The following is a 25,316-nucleotide window of genomic DNA, read 5'->3' on the forward strand; positions in this document are numbered from 1 at the left end:
TAAAGGACGCTACTTTTTCCACGGTCAACTATACCTGTACAGATATAAGATATACTTTTCTCCCCCTTTTTGGCATCGGCAAAGAGGTAACAAACCAAGAACTAAATAGAATATATATCACCAAACAGTAGAGTTATAGTACAAAAAAAAGAAGCAGAAATTATCCAATGGCTGAGATAACAGCCCAAAAATAGCACAACAAAATATTTTCTTAAACAACCACATTAACGGCGCAGAAAATAAGTCAGGGTGTTGCAGATGGCCTCCTTCAATTGTTCAAAGCTAGCATTGGCTGAGATGCTCTCTCCATCCAACCTGTCATAAATTTCCCTGAAGGCTTTGACAACATTCCCCCTAACTCTAAGAACAACAACTTGAATCTTGGACACATCAGACCCTATTTCTTTGGAGATGGCATGAACGTCACCAACGGTAGACTGAGTGGCTGTGAGAAGATTTTTGATTTCAGAGAGTTGAGAGTCAATAGCACGAAGCTTTTCACCAAGATCAGGATCACCAGGGCTGGGATGAGGTACATAAGGTTTAGATTTGGGCTCTATAAGAGCATGCTTTGCTTCACCTTCGTGCTTCTTAACCCAGGAGCCCTTCACACTCACATATCTCATACTAGCAAAAGGTCTAGAATTGTAAGACTTCGAAACAGTGATGAAGGGATAGTTGGATAGGGAAATTTGATGAGCTTCCAGAATATGAGTGATTTCCATGCCATAGGGTAGACTGGTGGGCTCTTCAGCACTTTCAATCATGAAATTAATAACCCAGGAGGACAACTTGATTTTGAGTTTGATCACAAGGCAGTATACTAAGAAAGTGTCTCTTTGAGAGAAAGTTGAAAAGGAACCAGTGCAGGGAAGCAGAGTAGTTGCTACAATGTGGGCCAAAACTCGAGTTTCAAAAGTAACATCATTGGGACCTAACTGGTTGGGAAGGGAATCAGAGGGACACTCAGCAACACACTGTTTGGCTTGGTCAAAAGAAATTTCAAAATCATCAGGCCATGTGTTTTTGAAAAGCATAGGAAAACCAGAACATCGACGCTGAAAGAGCAAATCAAATAGGGCACAATCAAGAACAATGCACTTACCTAACACTAAGGATTCCAACCTGTCAGGCTTACTAGAACGAAGATTAGCATAAAACATCTTTACCAGGGGTTCATAGACCTTAGGCGGAGGAGTAAAGAGGAACTTAAACCACCCTTGATGAATAAAGAGATTTTTGACCTTACAATTGAGGGCTTCCATGTCGTCAAGGTTGACTACCCTTCCATGATCAATGGGCTTGTCCTTCAAAGCAATGAAAAGATCCCTATTGGAGAATCCCAGAAATTTAGGTCAGATTTGAGATAGCCATAAAGATCAACTTTTGATTTCTTTGGGGTAGAGGAAACATGGGGTTCTTCCATGGGTCGTTTTCCTAGGGCTTTTTCTCCTAAGGGTTGAGAGTGATTAGAGAAATCTCCACGAGAAGAGGAGAAACCCTCAGAGTGGTCGGACCCTAGGTCTACTTGTTCTGGGGGCATAGAAGGGGGTTTTGCTTTGGAGCGGGTACTTTTTCTAGTAGAAGTAGAGGGATTCCTGGGATATTTGGCCATTGAAGAGAAGTAGTTTGATCGGAGCTTTGGAGAGGGGATAACGATAAAAGTGACTGAAAGGGTTTCTCCGCCTTAAGAAGAAATCTTCTGACGGCTGAGTACAGAAAAGGAAAAGGCATCAGTTGAAAGGACGCGATGATTGGCTTTACATCTTTGAATGACGAACTGATATGAAAGAAGAAAAAAGAGAGGGAAAAATGGAGGCGTAATTAATGCATGAGTAAAGGACAATCATTACACATGTAAAAGTATCAGCAGTACACATAGGTCCTATAGGTTATTAGTTAAGCAAGTAATGCCAAGTAATTTTCTTAAAGCACAAAATCTATCCTCTAATAAAGGCTTAGTAAAAATATCTGCTAACTGATCAGTAATTCCAACAAAAGATATTTCTATGTTTCCCTTAAGAACATGATCTCTAATAAAGTGATGCTTGGTATCTATATGCTTTGCTCTAGAATGATGCACATGATTTTTTGAAAGACAAATAGCACTCGAATTATCACACAAAATTTGTATAGGTTTAAAAGAAAGTTCATAGTCACCCATTAGATGGGACATCCATAGTAATTGTGCGCAGCATTGTCCAGTGGCAATGTATTCAACTTCAGTAGTAGATAATGCAACTGATGCTTGTTTTTTACTATTCCAGGATATCAATGCCTTCCTAAGTAATTGACATGTACCGCTTGTACTTTTTCTATCTTTCTTATCACCCGCAAGTTTAGCATCTGAAAAACTTTCTAATTTAAAGGAGTTGGAGCGAGGATACCATAGTCCATGAGATACAGTCCCAATGAGATATAGAATGATTCTTTTTACTGCTGTTATATGTGATTCCTTAGGAGCTGACTGAAACCTGGCACATTTACATACACTGAACATAATCTCCGGTCAACTTACCGTCAGATACAGTAATGATCCAATCATTCCACGATATTTAGTTTCATCAACAGGAATTCCCTGTTCATCTTTGTCTAGATTTGTGGAAAGACTCATTGGTGTGCCAATGGATTTTGCATTGCTCATGCTAAACTTTTGAATTAGTTCTTTTGTGTACTTGGTCTGACATATAAAGGTTTCTTCTTCAGATTGTTGAATTTGTAGTCCAAGGAAGAATGTTAGCTCTCCCATCATGCTCATTTTGAATTCGCTTTGCATAAGATTTGAAAATTCCTTGCACATAAGAGGGTTAGCACTACCAAATATAATATCATCAACATAAATCTGAATAATGAGATTACCTTCTGATGATCTTTTAATAAACAAGGTAGTGTCTATTTTAGCTTTTGTGAAGCCCTGATCAACAAGAAAAGAACTAAGTCTATCATACCAAGCACATGGAGCTTGCTTTAGTCCATAAAACGCCTTAGTGAGCTTGTATACATGGTAAGGAAACTTTGAATCTACAAACACAGGCGGTTGTTTCACATATACTTCTTCCTCAATAAATCCGTTCAAAAAGGCACTTTTGACATCCATCTGAAACAACCTAAATCCTTTAAATGATGCGTATGCCAGAAGAATTCGTATGGATTTCAAACGAGCTACCGGAGCGAAGGTTTCATCATAGTCGACTCCTTCCTGTTGTGAGTAACCATGAACAAATAGTCTGGCTTTATTTCTTACGACCTTTCCATCCTCGTTCAATTTGTTTTTGAAAACCCACTTTGTTCCGATTACAGAAACATTTTCAGGTTTGGGTATCAGATTCCACACTTGATTCTTACTAAACTGATCTAACTCTTCCTGCATTGCTTGAACCCAACTTGAATCTTTTAGCACTTTCTCTATCTTCTTTGGTTCAACCTGAGAGATTAATGCAACATTTTCTTTCTTTTTGAGAGCTCCCTTGGTTTTCATTCTTTCATTTGGATCCCTTATGATGAATTTTTAAGGATATTCAGGCTCGCTTCTCCATTCATTTGGATGCACTACATTAGCAGTTGATTCAATTGGTTGATCTAGTACACTACTGCTGATTTCACTAGTTGACTCTATTGTAGCAGCTATATTAGTTGACTCTTGAGACTTGCTTGTCTCCTGAATTTATTGAGCTTGATCTTCATCACCTGTAGTAATTCCTTTCTCAACCAAGAAATTATTTTCATCGAATATAACATGTACCGATTCTTCCACACATAATGTGCATTTATTATAGACTCTAAAAGACCTACTATTTAATGAGTAACCCAGAAAAATACCTTCATCACTTCTTAGATCGAATTTTCCAAGGTTATCCTTACCATTATTGTGAATAAAACACTTACTTCTGAAGGGATGAAAGTAACTGATATTGGGACGTTTACCTTTCCATAATTCATATGGAGTCTTCTTCAAAATAGGCCTTATAAGACATCGGTTGAGATGTAACACACTGTACTTACACCTTCTGCCCAAAAGTGATTTGGTAGTGAATGATCTAGTAACATGGTTCTTGCCATATCTTGGAGGGTTCTATTTTTTCTTTCTGCGACCCATTCTATTGTGGTGAGCGTGGTGCAGAGAAATTATGAGTGTATCCCTGATCATTACAGAAATCTTCAAATGCTCTACTTTCAAATTCTCCTCCATGATCACTCTGAATTGTTGAGATCAGATATTCCTTTTCTCTTTCAACCTTTTTGCAGAAAACTTCAAAATTTCTTAATGTTTCATCCTTATGAGATAAGAAAATTACCCAAGTGAAACGTGAAAAATCATCAACAATAACAAAAGCATACATTTTTCCTCCTATACTAGTAGTTCTAGTAGGCCCAAATAAATCCATATAAAGTAATTGCAGAGGTTTGGAGTAGATACTATATCTTTATTTTTGAAAGAGTTTCTGGTCTGCTTACCAATTTGACATGCATCACAGATATGAGTTCTAGAAAAATTCAGTTTGGGTATGCCAACAACTAACTCATGTTTGGATAATTTTTCTATCAAATACATGCTAGCATGACCAAGTTTCCTATGTCATAACCATGGATCATCAGACATATAAGTTAAGCAAATATGACCATCTATCTTTTCAAAACCATCAAGGATATAAACATTTCCATACCTTTTTCCAGGAAGGACTATTTTACCTGATTCGTCTTCAATATCACAACCTGTTTTCTTAAAATTTACCTCATATCCTGAGTCGCATAGTTGACTTATGCTCAGGAGGTTGTAGTTGAGTCCATCGATGAGATAAACTTCAGTGATGTCATAGTTATTATTGAAGGGAATTATTCCAGTACCAATTATTTGACCTTTTGAGTCATCCCCAAACTTAACACTTCCTCCATCAATTTTTATAAATTCTTTGAACAGGTTTTTGTCCCCTGTCATATGAATGGAACACCCACTGTCTAGATACCATTTTCTTTTGCGGCTTATTCTGTGGTGTTCCTGCAAAATAAAATGATTACTTTCTTTTAGGTACCCAAGCTTGCTTGGGTCCTAGAGGGTTAGTATTACCAAATTTAGAATTATTTTTTGGTTTCCAAACCCATCCCAAAACGTTTACTTTACGAAAACGACAAAAAGAATATTTATATCCACTTTTATTATAGTAGTGACACGTAACTTCTGACCCACCTTTAGGTCTTTCATTAGTGTTAGTACTAGTGGACTTAGTTCTAGGTGGTCATTTTCTAGTTGACTTGTAAGTTGTCTGGTTTGACCTGACAGAACTGTGACTGGTGGATTTACGCATGCCATTAAGTTGCATTTGCAATTCCTCAAACTCTTCTTGAAGTACTTTTTTTTTCAATTTCACATATTTCATGTTTGAGTTTCCAGTCTTTAACCTCTTTAGTTAGTCTCTTAAGTTCATTCATCATTTTTTGAGACTCTTTCAAGGTTAAATCAAGAATACCCTGCAATTCATTGCATCTTTCACAATTATAAGATCTTACCTCACTTGTTTCACCTCGTGCCATGAAACACTTTTCATTTTCTTTATCTGAAGTGTCCTCATCTGTCCAGCATCCTGAGGATTTGTTCATTTAGTTTTCCAGAATCATCATGGAGCAAAGATTTGCTATCTCTTCGTGGTCTGAATTGTCCTCATCATTCTAGCTTTCAAAAGATTTGTTCTTGTTAAAGCCTTTAGAGATCTTCCTTTTTAGTTCTGGGCACTCAACTTGAATATGCCCAAATCTTCCACACTCATAGCACTTTCCATTATTCTTGTCCTGCTCGTTGTATTGTCTGGATTGTCTTGGTAGAATTCTTCCTTTTTTTTGTATTTCTGAATCTTCTCATTAATTCATCCATGTTTCTTGAAAGCATAGCAATCTCTTCTTTTAGAGCTTCAAGATCATCGTCAAGTTCGTTTTCAGCTGTTTCAGTTGAAGTCTTGAATGCAACTATTTTCTTTTTTTTTCTTCTTGACTAGTCTTCCTGAGATGCATCTTTTCAAAAGCTATGAGTTCTCCTCGTAGTTCATCAAAAGATAATTTGTTTAGATCCTGAGATTCCAGTGTGACTACTTTGGTCTGCCAAGTGGTTGGAAGGCTTCTGAGAATTTTTCTAACTTGATCACCACTGGTATAAGGCTTGCCAAATGCCTTTAGATCGCTAATTATTTTGCTAAACCTAGCAAACATCTCTTCAATAAATTCTCCTTCTTTCATTGAGAAGAGTTCGTAATCATGAACCAACATGTTAATATGTGTTTCCTTTACTTTGCTGGTTTCTTCATATGTGACCTCAAGCTTGTCCCATATTTCTTTGGCTGTGTCACAGCTAGAGATGTTCTCATATTCTTCATCACTTATAGCATTGTGAAACAGACTTCTCGCTTTATTGTTAACTTGTACCACTTCCATTTACTCTTTTGTATATGAATCTATATCTTCAGGATCAGCAAGTGGTGGAGTAGCAGCTGGTAAGGGATAGTTCCCCTTTTTGATGACTTTCCAGACTTTAACGTCATAAGTCTTGGCAAAGATCTCCATCCGCACTTTCTAATGAGAGAAATGTTGTCCATTGAAGTATGGTGGTCTAACTTGTGAATTTCCTTCCTGGAAGAGAGCTCCTATGATAACTTGATTTGCCATGATCTTTTCTCACAAACTGTTAAGCAAAAGTAAAATGTAAGTCTTGCTCTGATACCAATTGAAATGACAAGAGGGGGGGTGGTGAATTGTATATTTTTAAACTTAATCTCTTATTAGTTGACTAGTTTGTCAATTAGTCAACTAGATGCAATGACCTAACAGTTATAATAGCAGAATGTAAAATATAGAAAGTAAGTGCAGGAATTAAAGACACCAGAATTTTATACTGGTTCAGATTCAATGTGAATCCTAGTCTAGTCCCCTTGGGTTGCAAGGGAGTTCTCTTTAGTAAATGTGTTTCTCCGAGCACTATGAAAATGACTTGGTAGCTCTGTTCCTATAATACTCGTCTCTTTTGATACAATGCCTCACCAGTATTGTACTCTTTTTTTCCCTGACTTGTTACACAACAGATCTTAGAGAACTACAGTGTTTGTTTGCAGTAGAACAAAGAGAGAATTTTTTTGGTTCGATCAAAGTATGTTTGTCTAAGGCTTGAAGCTGAGTATAAATACTTTGGTGAAGATCGTTTGTTGACGGAGGCTTGACAACCCAAGAGATTTGATCATTGGAAAGAGATTGATTCTTTCCAAGAAATAAGATTGCTTGCCAGTTGCTCTTCCTTGACAGCTTTCCTTCTACAGTTGTTTATGATGAAGGTTTACTCCTTGATTGTTGGTCCTTCCAAAAATAGCTGCTCAGCTACTCTTCACAGAATCTTCGATCTTCCGGATTTGAATGTGCTGGTCTTGATTAATGTCTTAAGTTAAGCTTGCTTGATTCTTTCCATCACAGCTCTCCGTAACCTTTGCTGATTGATTTCTTTCCTTAAGCATCCAGATTTGCTGATTGAATCGTAATCTTTGCTAATTGATTTCTTTCCTTAAGCATCAAGATTGACTTTAGCAATCTTGTAGTAGCTCCTTGATTCCTTGTTCTTTTGTAATTGATTTCCTGCACAAATATATTATTTGCATCATTAAAACTAGATCTAACATTCCATACTTCATAAACCATAGATCAATCCTAAATGCCCAATCAATCAATCTGTAGATTCTCTCATTTGCCTCTCTTTTGTTACTCCATGAGTAGGTACAACCTTTTCTTAAATAAATAAAAATATTATTATAGTACTTTTTTTAATGTTATAGATAGAGTATTTTTTTTCATTTTAACAAATGAGAATTTTTTCTTGTCATAAAATAAATAAAGTATTTTTTTTATATTTTAACAAAAAAAGTACTTTCTTTTTATGATGTTGAAAAAGTATTTCCTTTCATTTCAATAAAATGAGTACTTTATTTTCATGTTGTAGAAAGAGTATTTTCTTTTTCAACCAAAAAAAGGTTTTTTTCATTTTAGTTATGGAGCACAAATTTCAACATTATTTTTGTAGAAAAAAGTAAAGCAACACATTAGTTCTTTCGGGTGTATTTGAATTTTTTTAAAAATAATTAAATTCTTAAAGAAAATACATTCCTGATAATTAACGTTGGGTATTTCGGAGGTGGGGGGAAATGACAAAAAACATGGGAACTTGGGAGAAGAAGGGTGAGGAATGTAACATAATAAATTATTTTCCTAAAAAATATTTTCTACTTCCTAACCAAACACTAGAAAATATTTCCCGAAAAAGTTTCACTTACCAACCAAACAAGAGAAAACATTTTCCTTCATAACAAACACACCCTAAATTTAATAAGACATAGGTGTTAACCTTGAAGATTAGGTTTAAAATACGATATAGAGATAAAAAATTACTACGTATTTCTTTTTATCTACTTAAATTATATATGATGAACATAATTACACATTATTTTCACCGATGAAAATGACAGATATCCAGTAAAATATTCGAAATAAAGACTTATGTAGTAATTACTAATTACTAGCGTGAGTCTTTTGCAATGCAGAAGATCATGTCCCCTCCAACATATAATATTACTATTTCTGTTTTTAATGAACAGTAGTGGTCCGTACGTCTAACCCTACTCTGAGAGTGATTTTTTATATTTATTTTTTTTAAATAAAGAAGACATGTTATAAAAGCACACTTCTAACAGTAAAATAGTGGCCTTTTTAATTCCCATCCTCTTATTTTTTCTGAACCAGATGCCATTCCAAAAACATTAGCTAGTATATATACTGAATCTTTTGACTCGGACAAAGAAAGCATACAATTGCATTATCCCATATCAGTCCACAAACCAATCGACAACTCGAACAACTTTTATCCTGATATGAACAATCAGTACTACTCTATCATGTATGTTCAGAATCAAGAAAAATTAATCCATATATATATATACATACATTGATTACTACCATATTTCGTCATATTCCATTTTTGACATCCACCCTCTTCTTGTAAATTGTTCTATGTACCACTTACTACAGAGCTATAGTCCCATCAAAGGTCAAACTTGACTAAATTGGAAATAAGCATCAGTATCAATTCATTAGCATCAATGAACCCCAATATAGAAAATTATAGGCGAGACAAGGATTTGAAGTTTATAGAGTTAAAATTTGTCACAGAATTCATAATAACAACAACCCAGTATAATCCCACTTAGTGGGGTTTGGGGAGGGTAGTGTGTACGCAGACCTTACCTCTACCCTGGGGTAGGGAGGTTGTTTCCAAATAAATCATCGGCATCCTTCTCTCCAAGAACTTCCCACCTTGCTCTTGGGGAGACTCGAACTCACAACCTCTTGGTTGGAAGTGGAGGTTGGTTACCATCAAAGCAACCCCTCTTGTTTAAATATTAACAACATATACCCAGTGTAATCTCAGGAAGTAGGGTTTTGGGCATGGTAGCATGTACGCTGACCTAATCCTGACCTTTGTAAAGGTAGAAAGTTGTTATCAATAGACGCACCCTCGACTCAAAGAAAAGTTAAAAAGAGACAGATCAACAATAAATAATAACAACAACAAAATAATGAATTTTTTAATAACAAATACAAAAACTACTAAGTTTGTCCGAACCTGCAAATAATCGTCTAGCTTAATTCGTCTATGTATGGGATAAAGATAAGCGAATTAAGCTGTGGGGTTTTGACACGTTCTGTGGAATTTAAAAGGATGAGTATATCATTCATCAACGGTCCACCGTCCCACTTACATATCTGTTCCTTCCCCTACTGATCACTGCTTTTTGTGAAAGCAGAAAAACGGCTTTATTTGGATGGATAAGACTTGTGTGTTGAGGATTGCTTTGGCATAATTCCGGCTCAGCTTCTCCATGTTTCTTGGCAAGTTGCAGTTTGTTTTGACTTTATTGTAAGGCTAATTTTGTCATTTCACAAGTCAGTCTCCGTATTTACGCAGGGTTTAGAGAAGGGTGTACCCAAGGGGTGTGATGCACGCTTATCGAAGCGGTGTCACGTGGTACTGCTTCGTCGGAAAATTGTACTAAATATGTGTATTATTACTGTACGGAAACGGATAAGTAAAAAATAATAATACCACTTGACATAAATTGTGTCTTGGTGTGTTGGTTTTGCTCTAGAAGGTCAGAGGTTCAAACCTCAACTTGCGCATTTTTCTTTTGCAAATATTTGAGAGAGCCGTTATGATTAAAAATTGTGATGAAGTGAAATTGAACTTAGGATCTTTTCCAACTTAAGACTCAACAAAACCAATGAACTAAGGCTATTTCTTCTCTAAAAGTATGATACTCAAAGTTATATCTCAATTCTTCTATAAATTTCGACACCGCTTACAAAAATTCCTGCGTACACCCATAGTGATGCAGACAACCTAACCTAATGCAAGTATTAGTAGCTGCTTTCACGGCTCAAACACGTAACCTATATGACATACGAAGACAAAAAATTAGCCGAAACTATATCATGAAGAAACAACCTCTCTAACTTCACAAGGTAAAGAGTACGATTAAGTTTGCATACACACTACCCTTCTAGACCCCACAAGAGTTTGTATACACATTATCTTTCTCAAACTACGCTTATGAAATTACATTGGAATCGTTCTTGTTGTTGTATTTGTTTCTGGTTCGAATTCCTGTGGAGCAATGACGTTAGGTTATCTAAATTCCATATATTGGTACTTGTTGATTTTCAATGGAGCCTCATGGGACATTTAATCATTTGTTTAATTAATAAAAACCATCTAAGGTGGCTAAATTAAATTTATTAAACTAAAAGAAAATAATATGACATCGCAGGAAACTAATAGCCTGTTTGGCCAAGCTTCTCAAGAGGCTAAAAGTGCTTTTTTTCCCAAAAACATTTTTTTTCCCTAACTTGAGGTGTTTGACCAAGTTTATTTGGAGAAAAAAGTGTTTTTGGGAAGAAGTAGAAGCAGTTTCAGAGAAGCAAAAAAAAGTAGTTTCTTTCCAAAAGCAGAAGCAGTTTTGGCTTTTCTTCTTACCTAAAATACCCTTAACAAAATATAGTATATACCAAAATAACCCTTAAACATAATACTTAGGATATTAATTTATAAATATTTCTTCTTATTTTTAGGAAAACTTTTTAATATATAATGACTTTAGGGATGAATGCTTTATATTTGTTGAAGGAATTTTAATATATTTAACTTTAATATTTTTTTTCGGAAAATATTTTCTAGGGATGAGATTATTTATTTACTTATAATATTAATTATTAAGTAAATCTATTCATGTCCTTATTCGTAATTTGACACTTAAAAGCACTTTCTAAAAAGCTTGGCCAAACACAAATTATTTCTCATAGTACTATTCAGACTGATTAGCCAAACACAAACTGCTTCTCTATAAAAATACCTTTTTCAAAAGCACTTTTGAAAAAAACACTTCTCAAAATAAGATGATTTTTCCAGCTTGGCCAAACAGGCTATTAGTCGAAACCCCTAAACATCAATCTTTGAACAAGGCGGGAGACCCTTAATTCTCTTTAAATTGACTTATACCAAACACCAAGCTCATATTTTCTAGTGCTTCCTCTATTTGGGACATCAAATGTCATATCAAAATGTGGAACGTTGACTGCAATATTTTTTTAATTATCTTATAGTATATACTAACAATGTCTCAGGTTACTAATTCCACTTAATTAACTTAATTATTTTGGACAGTTACATATAATTATTTTTAAGTGACCCGGTGATATAAACATTCCATTGCAAGTACATATATGTTAAACTCTAAAAAGTTGAACTAATTATTCGTATTACTAGGAGCTCGTTATGTTAAATTGTGGCAAACGTGCCAAGTGACCTCCCTATCACCCTTAACTTAGAAAATCCAAGGTTTTCACAAGTAACTGTCATTAGATTCAAATTGCAGAAAATCAACTAGCAGATACCCTAACAAAAAGAAGCCTAAATTGTAACGTGGATAGAAAATTTCCTGCCTCTTTTCTGTGAAAATATATGTAGACACCTAAATGGGGTAATTGTGAAATTGACATTTGCTTGCAACCCCAGTATTTCCAAAGTTAACTGCTACTACTTGATAGAGAAAAAAGCATATGACATATAATATTTATGTATCGCCAAAAGATAGAAATGCATGTCAGAATTGTTATTGAAGTCATAACATCATGTAGGTCAATACCATAGAAAGCACATGCTTTGTTGCAGGCTATATAGTCAGAGGCGAATGTAGAGTTGTAACGCTGGGTTCAACTGAGTCCAGTACTTCCGGAAGCATAAATTTATGTGTAAAAAAATCATTAAAATTGTGATAAATAGTAGGTTTGAACCATAATTTTAAAAATACAATGGGTTCATGACAAAATCTTTTTAGGATTGAACCCATGGAGCTTAAATACTGCATTTGCCCCTGTATATAGCTCCCACTTGCCAAGTTGCTTGCTTTCAAGATCTTAACACATGATACTACTATCTAGTGATGGCAAAACGGATAAAAATAATAATTATCCATTTATGCTATTCTCTAAAAAACAGATTGGATAATAAATTTTTTAAAATGGTTCAATATTAATAAGATCCGTATTAACCACTTAAAAAAATAGATACTTAACGGATAACCAATGTGTGTGGCTTTTTAAATAAATTTTCGCTTTGTGGATAATTAATGTGTTTAATTTTTACATTTGTAAAAACTTAAATAGGGGGTTCCTCTAATTTGGAAGACTAAAAATTCTCTCAAAAGTGATCTCGTATGTTCCCCTCCAATGTACTAATCTCATATTAATATAGGAGGTAAGGGATAATGCCAAAACCCCATCACCACAGGTCAACAAGCCTGGGTGACGTGAATGGCTTCCAAAAAAAAAGTGATCTACAAGAAGCTAGGGATAATATAGATACCCATATTATCCACCGGTTAGCCCATTTTCTATCCGCATCAAATAAGGACGCGTCAGATATTTTATTCGTTTTTATATTACCCATTTTAAACTCGCCCATATCCTACCTGACCCGCCAGTTTACCACCCCTGCTACTACCTACCAACTGCACCTTATCTCCATCTTTATAAAGAGAATTGAGGCTCCATTATTTCTCTCAATTTTGAGTCATAGATGTTTTGGACTAAGAGGGGAAGGCAGCAGTATTGAACTTACTATGGACCACTTGGTTTACCAGATTTGATCACAATACCTGTATGCTGGCAGATATAGCTCGCTAGAGTCTCATGACCTTCATAATGTTTAGCACTCCTAATTTTTAAAGGATTTAAGTTATATATATACACAAATATAAAAAATCTGTATACTATCATTTGCAATTTAATGACATATCGAAGGTTATTATTCTTATTTTTAGATTATATATCATGTCAAGAATGGAGCTTGAAGATTAGTTATGGGTTCGACCAATCAATCCCAGTAGCATTAGTCCAAACTCTATATTTCTAACTTCAAAACCGAGGAATCGATCCATATTCTTTTGCATAAATAATTCGACATTCAATCAGGTGTACCATCTAATCATTTTGAAGTATAGGAGCCACCAGATAATATTAGATGAATTTTTACACAAAGTATACCTAGTTTGGTGGAAGGACTAACACCTGAAACCATTATCCTAAAGTTTAAAACTCATAAAGCATGTGCATCAAGTTTATTATGAAGAATCACTTATTAATGCTGTGAACTTTACCTAATGGTGTAAATCTTTTTACTTTTTCAAGTATAAATTCGCTCTTTAAGTGGCATAGGCCTTCTATATCACTGTAAGGGGTCGTTTGGTTAGGAAATGATTAATTATTTCAAGATTAGTTATACTATGATTTTATCTCAATCAAGCATGAGATAAATTCGTTATAAATTTAATTCCGCAATTAATTATCCTTTATCTCTCGTACCAAACTAGCCATAAAAGTTTTATGTGCAATCAGAATTTGTACTCATTTTCTAATGCATGAAAAACTAAACGCAGCCTGAGAAAAGAATGGGTGGCTAAAAAAAGGAAAAACCATAAATAAAGAGAAGTGTGATAAAAATCTTGAAAGATATGGAGAATTTTGCCCACGAGCTCATGGTCAAGAGTACAAATCAAATAAAGCTGCAGTAGGATCTTTTAGAAGGAGAACTGTGGGCGGTAAAATGAATGATATGCAGATGAATGGTTCAACTTGTAGGATCCAGGCCAGACAGTACTTACCAATTAAAATCACGCGCAGAAGATACTGATAACCACCAAGATCTTGAATGATTGGAAAAAATCATATCCTCCATTCATGTCAGTCTAAAAGTTAACTCCCCATTTACTGTAGTAAATATATTACTGCGCCGTACATCTTTTCTAACTCCACTCTTGAATGGTTAAAGAAAATTTAATACAAGTTCTATATAGTATATACTATTGATTTTACGATTATAAGTTCTATATCCATATACAGAGGCGGATTTACAGTATAAAATATGGTTCACGTGAACCCGTGGTTCTCGGGTTAAACTATAGATATGATGTATATAATTTGACAAAAATAGGTATATATATTTGATGGAATCCATGGTAAAAAAGATGAAGTAGTTCACTAGTTTTGGTCTCTTATTTCCAATAGCCTTTAGGGGATCAAATTCCCAACCAACTTTTTTGTTTAATTTTTTTTAAAAAAGTAATGGTGAACCTATCCTCTGGAAATTCTAGATCCGTCTCTGTCCATATACATACAAAAAACATTTTACACCGTCAGATCATGAAAAAATAATTGCGGGTATTTATTTATAAAACATTAAATGATAATCTTTAAGAAAAAAGGAAGTTATCTTCTTAAAAGGGTCTAAAATATTTACATTTTTAGTACATATCCAAATATCAAATATTTCTCGTAACATGAAAGTAAAGAGTACCCATAGAGTAGAAGACAATTAGTTGATTTTACCTAATGATTGAAAAGCAGGGGAACCCTCTTTTCTCTATTTAGTGAAGAGATATTTTTCCCATTTTTTGCTTTTAAGGATATGTCCTAACGATTAATGAAAAACAATTATCAATCTGCCTAAATCTTAATAGGAAATTATCAGTGAACGCATAAACTAATCTAAATAGCACTAGTTGAATTTTATCTCAACCAAACATAAAATAAATTTATCTCAAATTTAATTTTAAAATTAATTATTATTTATCCCTGCAAAGTTAAGAGTGTATCTTTGGCTGTCCTTTTACCTAAACTCAACTCGTGAAAAACTGTTATAACAAATTAAAGTAGAGAGTACACATATAGTAGGGACAGGTGTACTGGGTTAACCCTTTTTACCAAGAATACCTTTCCCTCAATCTTCTCTCACTTCCTATTTTCCTATAAATGGAGCCTTCTGCACTCCTACTCTTCAATAGGTTAACTCCTTCAAATATCTATTTCTCACATAGCCCTAGCACCATTGTCTTCCTTCAACAACAACCCCCCCCCCCAACCAAACCCCCCTCCCCCCAAACCCTAATTTTTTTATTTTTCTTGGTCCTGTCTGAGAAATTAAATGGGTACTGGAAAACGTAAATTTAGGGTAAGGAGTATAGAGGAAGTGGGCAAAAAAGGGTGACAATTGTTGACAGAAGATAGAGAGCACTAATGATGATATGCTAAGTAAATGTAGGGGCAAAAGCATCTCAATTCATTTGTGCTCTCTATGCTTCTGTCATCACCTTCGGCCAACTATCCCTCTCTTCTCTTAACTTCATTTAATTTTCATCTTTTCATTCTATTATTTTCTTGAAATTTATTTCATATTTTGTATATGTATTTTATGTACATAGTCAAATTCTATATGTTTCTCATCCCATGACATATTTCTTTGATCTGCTAGTATATAGGTTCTCATTTTCTGGAATTTCTCTAAGATGAAAGCAAAAATTCTATAAAAATGAAAGATTTTGAAATCTATTTGCATGATTTACATAATTGAAGAGTCCTTTTGTTAGAAGTAAGATCTGAAAGTGAAAGTTATTGCTCATGATTTACCATAATTCAATTGTTTATATATTTTTCTCTCTATATTTCACCAGATTATTGACTTTCTAACTGTTTGATTAATTCTTGAATTCTATACTTGCTCTATCTTGTGAGTTCACCTATGCTTTTGCAGCTATTTCTAGATCCAAAAATCCTCCTTTGCCAAGCTATCAAAGGACACTTCTGAGGAATAAGATGTTAATTAAGCTACATTTACATGTAAACCCTCTACTCTTTCTCACTTTTGTAATAGTTCAAGTTATAATCAAAATCTAATGTTATATATATGTGTGTGTGAGAGAGAGAGATAAGCCAGGAAGTTCATCAAATAGACTTAACAAACTATTGTCTATTAAATTAAGCTTTTTACTTATCTGCATTTAGAGTTTAATTAGAGAGACTAATTATCCACTACCTATCGACTCTATTAAAGTACTACTTTTTTATGTCTTTGATAGATATGTTTCCTAAAGTAATAGGCACTACTGGTCCTATGGCATATGATAATGGACTTTGTAAGGCTAAAACATCATGTGATGTTTAAGGATTTAATGTATTCACATGTTTGTTATAGGCATCCAAACATTAAAGGTTTAACCAAACAAAAATCTGGTGAGACAAATGAAAAGCCGATCAATCAGAGGATTTGTTAAATATATAGTCTTTAGAAAAGCATGAAAGTAACAAAATTAAATGGAAAACAATAAGGCTTAATATCTGGACAATTAGTAAATAGAGTAGAAGTAAAAGAAGCTAGGTACGTACACATGATAATTTTATGCTTAATTATCATCACATGTAAACTATTTTCTTCATATTTTACAGCAAGTTACTTGTGTGTTGTTGAAATAAAAAAGTACTCCTAAAGAAAATTAAACTGAAGTAAGAAATTAAAGAGCATAAGACATCAACATATTTCCATCCAGAAGTTAAAAACAATGACAAATTTTCCCTTTCTGTCTATTCAGATAGTAATGTCAAAGAAAACTGTGACTTATAGAGTGGTTTATTTAGCAAAATAGATGGGAAAAAGCTAACTATTTGAACTTCTTTACCACTCATATAAGTGGAGCTAACACAGAAACTGGTTTGAGTTCTTTACTACTCATATAATTGGGAGCTAATAGAAGCTGGTTGGAGTTCTTTTACTACTCGTATAATTGGAGCTGAAATACAAGTTGGTTTGACAGAAAGCATATATAATACTAAATGTTTGATTCTTGGGCAAAATAGAAGCTGGTTCGAGTTCTTTACCACGCATGAAGGTGTCCCGTGCAGCTAAACTAGTTATACTCTTGGGCAAAGTTTACATACAAATTCCATCCTTAAACCTGTGTTTTAGTTTAGTTTCTATTGTTGCTTTTCATTTTCTTGAGCTGATGGTCTATTGGAAACAGCCTCTTTACCCGTACAAGATAGGGGTAAGGTCTGTGTACACACTACTCCTCTCCAAGTCTCTTTTTTCATTTTATTGGGATAAAAGATAGGTTAGTTGTTTTATTTCTCATCATTCTAATCAACACTAAAGTTGTGATATTATGTACCTTTGTTCATCTTTCCAACAAACCCCCATAATATACATAGGGGAGCTGTACATTATTGGAGCTATATATAGTAAGGGACTCCTGATGAAGTGAATATTATTTCTGAAAGAATACTTGGATGGAGCATTTCAATTGATAATCCAATTTTGACAAATGAAGAACCCTCATTACATATTGTCTTAAAACAGTTCAGCTCTTGCTGAAATCCAGTGTTCAATGTTTTTAGGGTTCATTAAATTCAACTCAATATTCAACCAAGTGCACCATTCAATCTTTTTGGAGCAGAGATCCCAACAGATAATATTAGACTAATTCTAGAAAATACGTGTATAAAATACCCAATTTAAGGTTGAGACTATGGTTCACGTGTCCCATTTTCTGTTGGAGCAGGAGTCCCAATAGATAATATTAGACTATCCCACTTTATAGATGTGTGCAAAGATAGCTATGAGATAAATAAGGTAAATGCAGAATTAAGCTGAGAGTCCTATTACATACATATATATGGTCAAAGCTAAATGAATTTGAAGCATTTACTTTTCAATATCTATATATACTATTGGTGATGAGTCTCTTGTGTACATTTGGATTGCACGTCACAAGCCGATGTACTCTCACACTCTATGTCAATTATTAATTAGACAAAGATAATATATATGTTTAAGAAAGCATGAAAACTCAAGATATTCCAATTGAATGATTAAAAAACTAGGGGGGAAATTCTCCCATGGAGAATGAAGGAGAAGGTTAAAATTGTAACAAAAAAACTAATGTTTGCTATACACCCTATTGGGTAAAGATTTGTTTTTGCACAGTGGCATAGGAAAAAATTTCATTACACTATTACTAGTATTATATAACTTAAATCCTATTGAATTCAGCCCACATCATCATTGAGTGGATATTAATTCTTTATTAATAAGATGTGGAAAAAATGCATGTGTGTATTAGAAAAAGAATTCTTATCGGCTATTGGCCAAACATTTGGGAGCAACTAGACAAAATGGTCTTTCCAAGATTAATTAGAAGACTAAATTTGACATATTCCTAAAGTTATTATTACCTCCCAACACATAGCTTATGATTGGCTTGCTCTCCATATATATTGGAGAACAAAGTTTTGTCAAATTGAATTGTGTCACTTTATTTTATTTATCTATAATAAAAGGGCAAAAGAGTCGTAATCCTGTTAACCCTGCATAAGTACCCCATTCACATATCTAGTGATTTCCATTCTAAATTCAGATCCTTTATGCTATATGGACAATCGGATGGTTTTGTGCTGCCAATTGATTAGGATTTATTCATCACATTCTAATACCACGAGCTAGGTTCTTTAACTTTTTATTTTATTTTATTTTTTATTTTATGGAGTAATATTTCCTTTCAACTTGTGTTGCTGTTTCTTTTTATATCTTTTTTAAGACGATGGTCTATTAAAAATAGTCTCTTTACCCTGTACAATATAGGAATAAAGTCTGTGTGCCCACTACCCTCTCGATATCCCACTTGTGGAATTATTTTGAGATGTTGTTGTTGTTGGAGTAATATTTCCTTGTTTTGATAGTAGTATTAGATTTGGGAATATTGTTGTCTGGTTTTGGTAAAATTTTTAAAATTTCTCCATATTTGAAAAGACATGAGTACAATATGCGCCGACACAGCAAATCAAACTAGTACAAGAGGGAGAATTTCATGTCCATGTCATGTGGTTAGCCAATCAGTAGCCGAAAGCTGTAACCATGGATTATGACATCTCATCGAATAACATTATCACTAACCTTCATTTGTAATTGTCTCTAAATAACGTACATCTCCCTACTTATCTTATTAATGATCTCATTTGAGGATGAATATCAGATACTCCATGATTCAATTTATATAAACCTATTTCTTTTTTGGTTCGTTTAATTAGAAAAAAATTCCTTTTTAAAATTGGATACAATTTAACTTTAACTTTTCATTTTATCTTTGATATAGCCCAAACTTTACCGGGAATGTTATGAAAATATTCCCTTAGTAAGAAGCTTTTATAATCAAATAGATATTAGTATATATGACATATTTAAAAAATCACAAGTTTCAAATTTTTTTATTTTTTATTTCTCCATCGGTATTTGGTACCCACATTGGGCCTCGACTAATCCGGATTGGAAGTCCCACATTGGGGGTAAAGCGCTCCCTAAAAAAGGTGACTACATACCCAAAGGTTCGAACTCGAGACCTCTGGTTAAGGAGGAAGGAGTACTTACCACTCCACCACAACCCTTGTAGGTAAGCTTCAAAATTCTTACAGCTACATATGTTATGACACATTTAATATTACAAGTTTTAAAGCTTTGAAAATTTCTGGTGAAAGAAGGATCGTGCATCTGTCTCTCTTAACCACGTTTTGTTTGATGGCCGTCAATGAATATATTTTGCTTCAAGATTTATATCTTACTTTAGTATCTTATTACATCTTCCTAAACTGGATGCATGCATATGTTAAGTGTAGCCGTAATAACTAGATTCAAGATTATCACAATTTTGATCTAGATTCACTTCTACTGTGTAAGTGTAGCCAGAGAAGTTTGTACTAATATCCTGTTAACGGCTGTGATGTGACAGTAAGAATATATAATCTTGTCAAAACTTTAGCATCGAGTCTTTGATATATTAAAATTAGAACTCGAGAAAAAAAGCTGTACCCATTTCAAGGAAACAACTAAACACACAACACACGCATACAGATAAAGAAAAAAAAAATGGAGGAAGAATCTGCATAATTATTTCAAGGAAGGGAAAGTTTCTTACCAGATGAAGAGTGGTGAAATTAACCTTCAGAAGGGAGAAAAAGCTTGGTTTGCTTATTTTCAGTCAACATTTACCATTCATCTTTTTTGTTCTTTTTCATCTCCGCAATGACAGCTGCTGAACATATTCTTGATAATATTTGAGGTTAGAGCAGGCCGGTGAAGACGGAAAAAAGCAAAAGCCAAGTGAAAGTCTGAAAAACTCAATTGAAATGTCAGAATCTAAAAAATTGGCGGAATGTTAGTCGGTCCATTTGTGTGGACAGGAATTTATGTAGTGGCTGTCTTACTTTCAAGCTGTAACTAGTGATTAATAAAGTGATAAAATTTATGAGATTAATTCAAACTTTAACAGAAATAAAGAAAGTTAATGCACTGATTTCTTTTTCGCGTATGCCCACTTAAATTCTGATAGGCGGAATTATTGAGTAATTGGATATTTTAAAACGGACTAAATCGATCGAATCGTACAGTATCAAATTGATTTTTAGGCTTCTTTTAATAAAATAGTAAGTTAGCATATAAATTTATAACCGTACCGATAATCAGGGTAGTTTTTTATTTTATGAAAATAAACTGAAAAAATACTGAACCATGCCGAATAAATTTACATAAAAAATATATTTATGCATTAAATTTTCCTTGGGCCTTGGAATTATGAAAATGGTTATAAGCAAAGAAGTAATTAAACTCAAAATCCTAAATTCCAAAACCATTATACTACTCCTATTGAAACTAAATTATTTCTAATATTTTTACTAGCAAGACACAAGGTATTGCAGCGATTATGAGTAGCAAACTACAATATATTGAATATGTTTCCTTTCGTATGATTTAAATTTATCTTTTCAAATTTTAATCTTGTATAGACTTTATTCTTGACTTCTAGCTTGCTTAATATCTTTCCACTCGTATGATTTTTAGTTTCTTTGTCTTTGCTTAGTTTTCTTTACGATGTTATAGAATAGTTGATGGATCTGTATTCTGGTCATATTTCACGTTTTCTTAATTCATCACCCTTTAAATAGTAAAAATGTCTAAAGAGTTTTGTTAAGTCCTATAAAAGTACATATGTTATTGCATTCTGGTTCTACAGCTGACTTTTAAACGACATTTAAAAACATACCGAAAATTAACCGAACCGAACCGATTCCGAAGAGAAACCGATATGATTGGTGTGGTTTCTAAAAGTCTAATTTTAGCTATACATAATATAGAATAACCGAAAAATTGGTATGGCATAAATTTTATAAAATAACTGTCCGAAGCGAACCATTGACTCCCCTACTTGTACCGATAACAATTACTCCCTCTGTCTTATATTAGCTGTCGTATTTTTCTTTTACACTCGTTAAGAAACATTAATTAGGAAATAGATTAGACTATTTTATCAATATTTATGTTTTAAGATAAAATCTCTTTTCATTGAATATTTATGTATTATTTCCATTTTTAAGAATAATTATTACTAAAGATAAAAAATAAAAAAAATAATTAATTTTATTTTAAACTTCTAAAATGACAAATAATATGAAACAATTAATTTTAGTAATTACGACTATTAAGATGCGATGGAGGGAGTAACATATACTTAATAAAATAAGCGAAATGTCCCGAATAAACTGAAGATTATATTAACAAAATGACAAATACTTATTAAATAACCGAAATGCACCCAAACTAACCTAACACCAAATTAATAAAAGAAATTCAGAATTAGTGTTAACATGTTAGGGAAGAGAGATCATGGAGATTTGTGCGAAAGGAAAAGAAAAAAGCAAAAAGGAGGATCTCGACTTGTCAAAAGTCATAATAATACACAGCAAGCTTATCCAATTAAATAGTTGCAGATTCTGCTATTGGCTATATTCCACGGTCCAATACATGCTATATGTAGGGCTCCCTACAGTCAGCTTTGAGTTCTTACGTGTGCACTAAGCTCCAGTTGTGTATAAAGTCCGGGGAAAAGTTAGATCATAAAGGTTTATTATACACAGTTTTATCCTATATTTCTACAAGAAGCTGTTTCCACGGCTTGAACCCGTAACCTTCAGATCACATGATATCAACTTTACCCGTCAGCTGGAGTTCTATTATCAAAGATTTTCAACGCTTTCTTAGCTAAACTATAAAAAAAGATAGTGTTAATGGTGAATGGAAAGGTGATTAATTAAATAAATTTCAGTTCTTGTTAAATAAATACTCCCCTCCATTTGCAACATTATCTAATGCAGTCTCGCAAGCAGAGTTTGAAAGAGTAATGTGTATTCAAATCTTATTACTCTTTTATAAAGGTAAAAAAAAAACTGATAAACTTTCAGCTCAAAAAAGACATTTAAAAATACTTCATTTCTATGCAGGTGCAATGTTTTTTTTTAGTTTGTTCAAGAATAATAACTTTTAAAATATGAAATGATTCAACTTAACTTTTACTCCTGCATTTTATGTTTAACAAAAAGTTTTTTCGATCATACAAATGTTATGAAAGGTTAATATCATATATTTAAATATTTTACAGTTATATAACTATTATACTACAATATATTTATGATCATAATATATAAAAGTTTTATTATGATATGTACCTATTTAAAATTTTGCCACATAAATATTGAAGCGAAGAAGATATACTGAGTGGTCCAGTCCTTTAACCTATTTTACTCCCTCTCTCTCATATTGTCAGATTAGGGCGACCAATAGTCAAAATCAGTTGTAGGGTGGGGTATAAATTTCCATTATCTCTATCATGTTGTTATTATAGGTGATTGGTTTTTAGTAAGTGTTGCAGCGATAAAACAGTTGTATTCTCCCAAAAACTTGCTCCGATCCCCTACCGACCGAAGTCGGTCGAAAATGTTCAATTGATTTTCCAAAAATTTAATTTACCGACCGATTACGGTCGGAATTGAACAATTTTTAAAAAGATGAATAATTAAAATTCCATCTGAAGTCGGTCACTAATTTAAATATTATTTTCAAGAATACCGATCGAATTCGATCGGTAAGTTTATTTTGTGTCAGATTATTTAGTTAAAGTGCGTTGAAAATTACCGACCGATTTCGGTCGGAAATATCTATCGTCTGCGGTCGCTCCCCATTAGCGACCATTTCTTTTTTTAAAAATCGAAAATGATCGAAAATTAGTCGGTTTTTGTTCGATTCCGACTGATTTTAGTTTTTTTTGGATGTTTTTTGCCAGTTTTTTAGTAGTGTTTTTCCAAAAATGCCTTTAATATGATCATCTCTAATATGATCTTCTCGACGATAGAGGAAAATTTTCATTTTTAGAGGAGGGGTGATTACAACTTCTTTTCATGTGAGTTTCCGAGTCTATGAAAACAAAAGGTGATTGTAGATCGATCGGTAATCAATTAATGGTTATGCACTACATGAAAAAAGCTATAAAATTAAAGATGCTGGTACATGAGGTGTGAAAATTAGAATAACCAGTAAATAAAAATAATAGACTTGTAATCATGCAATTTTAAGAGTAATGTTGCATTTCTTTTTTCTTGAATGGAGTTCTCCACTTGGAAAAGTTGTAATGCCTATTGCATAACGAAGGGAAGTTAAAAAGTGACAACGCAGCTAAACCAATTCTTCGAGCTTTTGAACACTGCAGGAAAGATTTAAAAATTTACCTTCTATTTTAAAAACCTTAAAATTAGAAATAGCGCTCCTCTAATTGTCAATACATGCCATGGTCACTTATTTCACTCTATATTTTAATGTCCGTACGTAATAAAATATAAAAACAATAGGTTACAATAATTGAACTACACATGTATCACAATAGATAAATACGATCAAAAAGATATAATGAAAGCAAACAATAAAATTTGAAGTGTTCCGAAAGGTGACCCAACCCAAATTTATGGAACTAAGCAAGGTGATGGTAGAGGTGGGGTCATATTAAGTAGGACCCATGCATGCATAAAGGCCCTACGTTGAAATTTCTTCCTAAGCTTTTTATTCATGATTTTCAGGGATATACAATTGAAATATCTAGTGAAACATCTCCCCAAGTGCTATTAGGTGCATGTTAATCTGTTGATAATACGGAAGATGCAAAGGCGAATATAACATGGTCATCTATGTGCATTCTTTTTTCTTCTCACTATTTCTAATTTCTTGGAACAATCTGCCTTGCTCTCAAAAACTCTATCCCTTATTCTGTAAGCTACTTAGGAGGGAACATTCATGGCTAATTCAGTCCATTTTTCATTCCTTTCTATTATCATCTCTACTACTTATGGACCAAAGGATATGTTCAACTGAAATGTTCTTGTGTAGCTGAAATTATATTTCTGCATTTGCTTTCTTGCTTCTGCTTCTCTATTAGTAGTGTTGACCTTGCTAATGAACATCTACTCCCTCCGTTCCAATTTATGTGAACCTGTTTGACAGGGCACGAAGTTTAAGTAAAAAATGAAGACTTTTGGACTTTGTGGTCCTAAACAAGTCCAAATGGGGCCCAAAGTATTTGTGTGGTTATAAAAGCTTTTCATTAAGGGTAAAGTTGTAACTTTAAGCTAAATTGTTACCAAATTTAGAAAGGGTTCATTCTTTTTGGAACGGACCAAAAAGGAAATAGGTTCACATAAACTGGAACAGAGGGAGTATTTATTGAATCTATTACTTAAATGGTCACTCAACTATCCAAAATTATCTAGATGATCGTTTGTAACAAAAAAGTCACTTAACTACGAGGGTGTTTAGCTATAAGCTGATCAAACTGGCTTATAAGCTGTCACGACCCGAAATTCATTAAATGTTGTGATGGCGTCGGACACCACAGCCAGGCAAGCCAACACCAAATAATTAGTAAATTCTCATTTTAATATTTCTGAAATCATGAATTTCCTTCAATTTAACTGGTAAAGATGAACTTTACAAAATAATAATAACGTTTTCCAATTTCAATATTAAGTATCCCATAATCATCCCAGAA

At 33.5% G+C, this 25,316-nt stretch overlaps 1 protein-coding gene and 1 long non-coding RNA gene across 2 annotated transcripts; both read right to left on the reverse strand.

Annotated features, from left to right (window-relative positions):
• Nucleotides 1-5,958: 5,958 nt before the first annotated feature.
• LOC142162973 (uncharacterized) lies at nt 5,959-6,420 on the reverse strand. Its single transcript, XM_075220206.1, has one exon. It carries the CDS (start codon nt 6,418-6,420, stop codon nt 5,959-5,961), a length of 462 nt encoding a protein of 153 aa, XP_075076307.1.
• Nucleotides 6,421-6,887: 467 nt separating this feature from the next.
• On the reverse strand, nt 6,888-20,651 carry LOC107771330 (uncharacterized). The gene is made up of 2 exons (XR_001644808.2): nt 20,367-20,651; nt 6,888-7,605 (listed from the first exon to the last, which is right to left on the reverse strand). It is a non-coding gene; the product is annotated as an uncharacterized LOC107771330 (long non-coding RNA).
• Nucleotides 20,652-25,316: the final 4,665 nt, after the last annotated feature.

This window comes from Nicotiana tabacum, chromosome 8, assembly GCF_000715075.1.
Source record: "Nicotiana tabacum cultivar K326 chromosome 8, ASM71507v2, whole genome shotgun sequence".
Lineage (NCBI taxonomy): Eukaryota > Viridiplantae > Streptophyta > Magnoliopsida > Solanales > Solanaceae > Nicotiana > Nicotiana tabacum.

Excerpts from the sequence above, each read along its gene's own strand:
- LOC142162973 (XM_075220206.1), bottom strand. The coding sequence starts at position 6,420 with ATGGAAGTGGTACAAGTTAACAATAAAGCGAGAAGTCTGTTTCACAAT.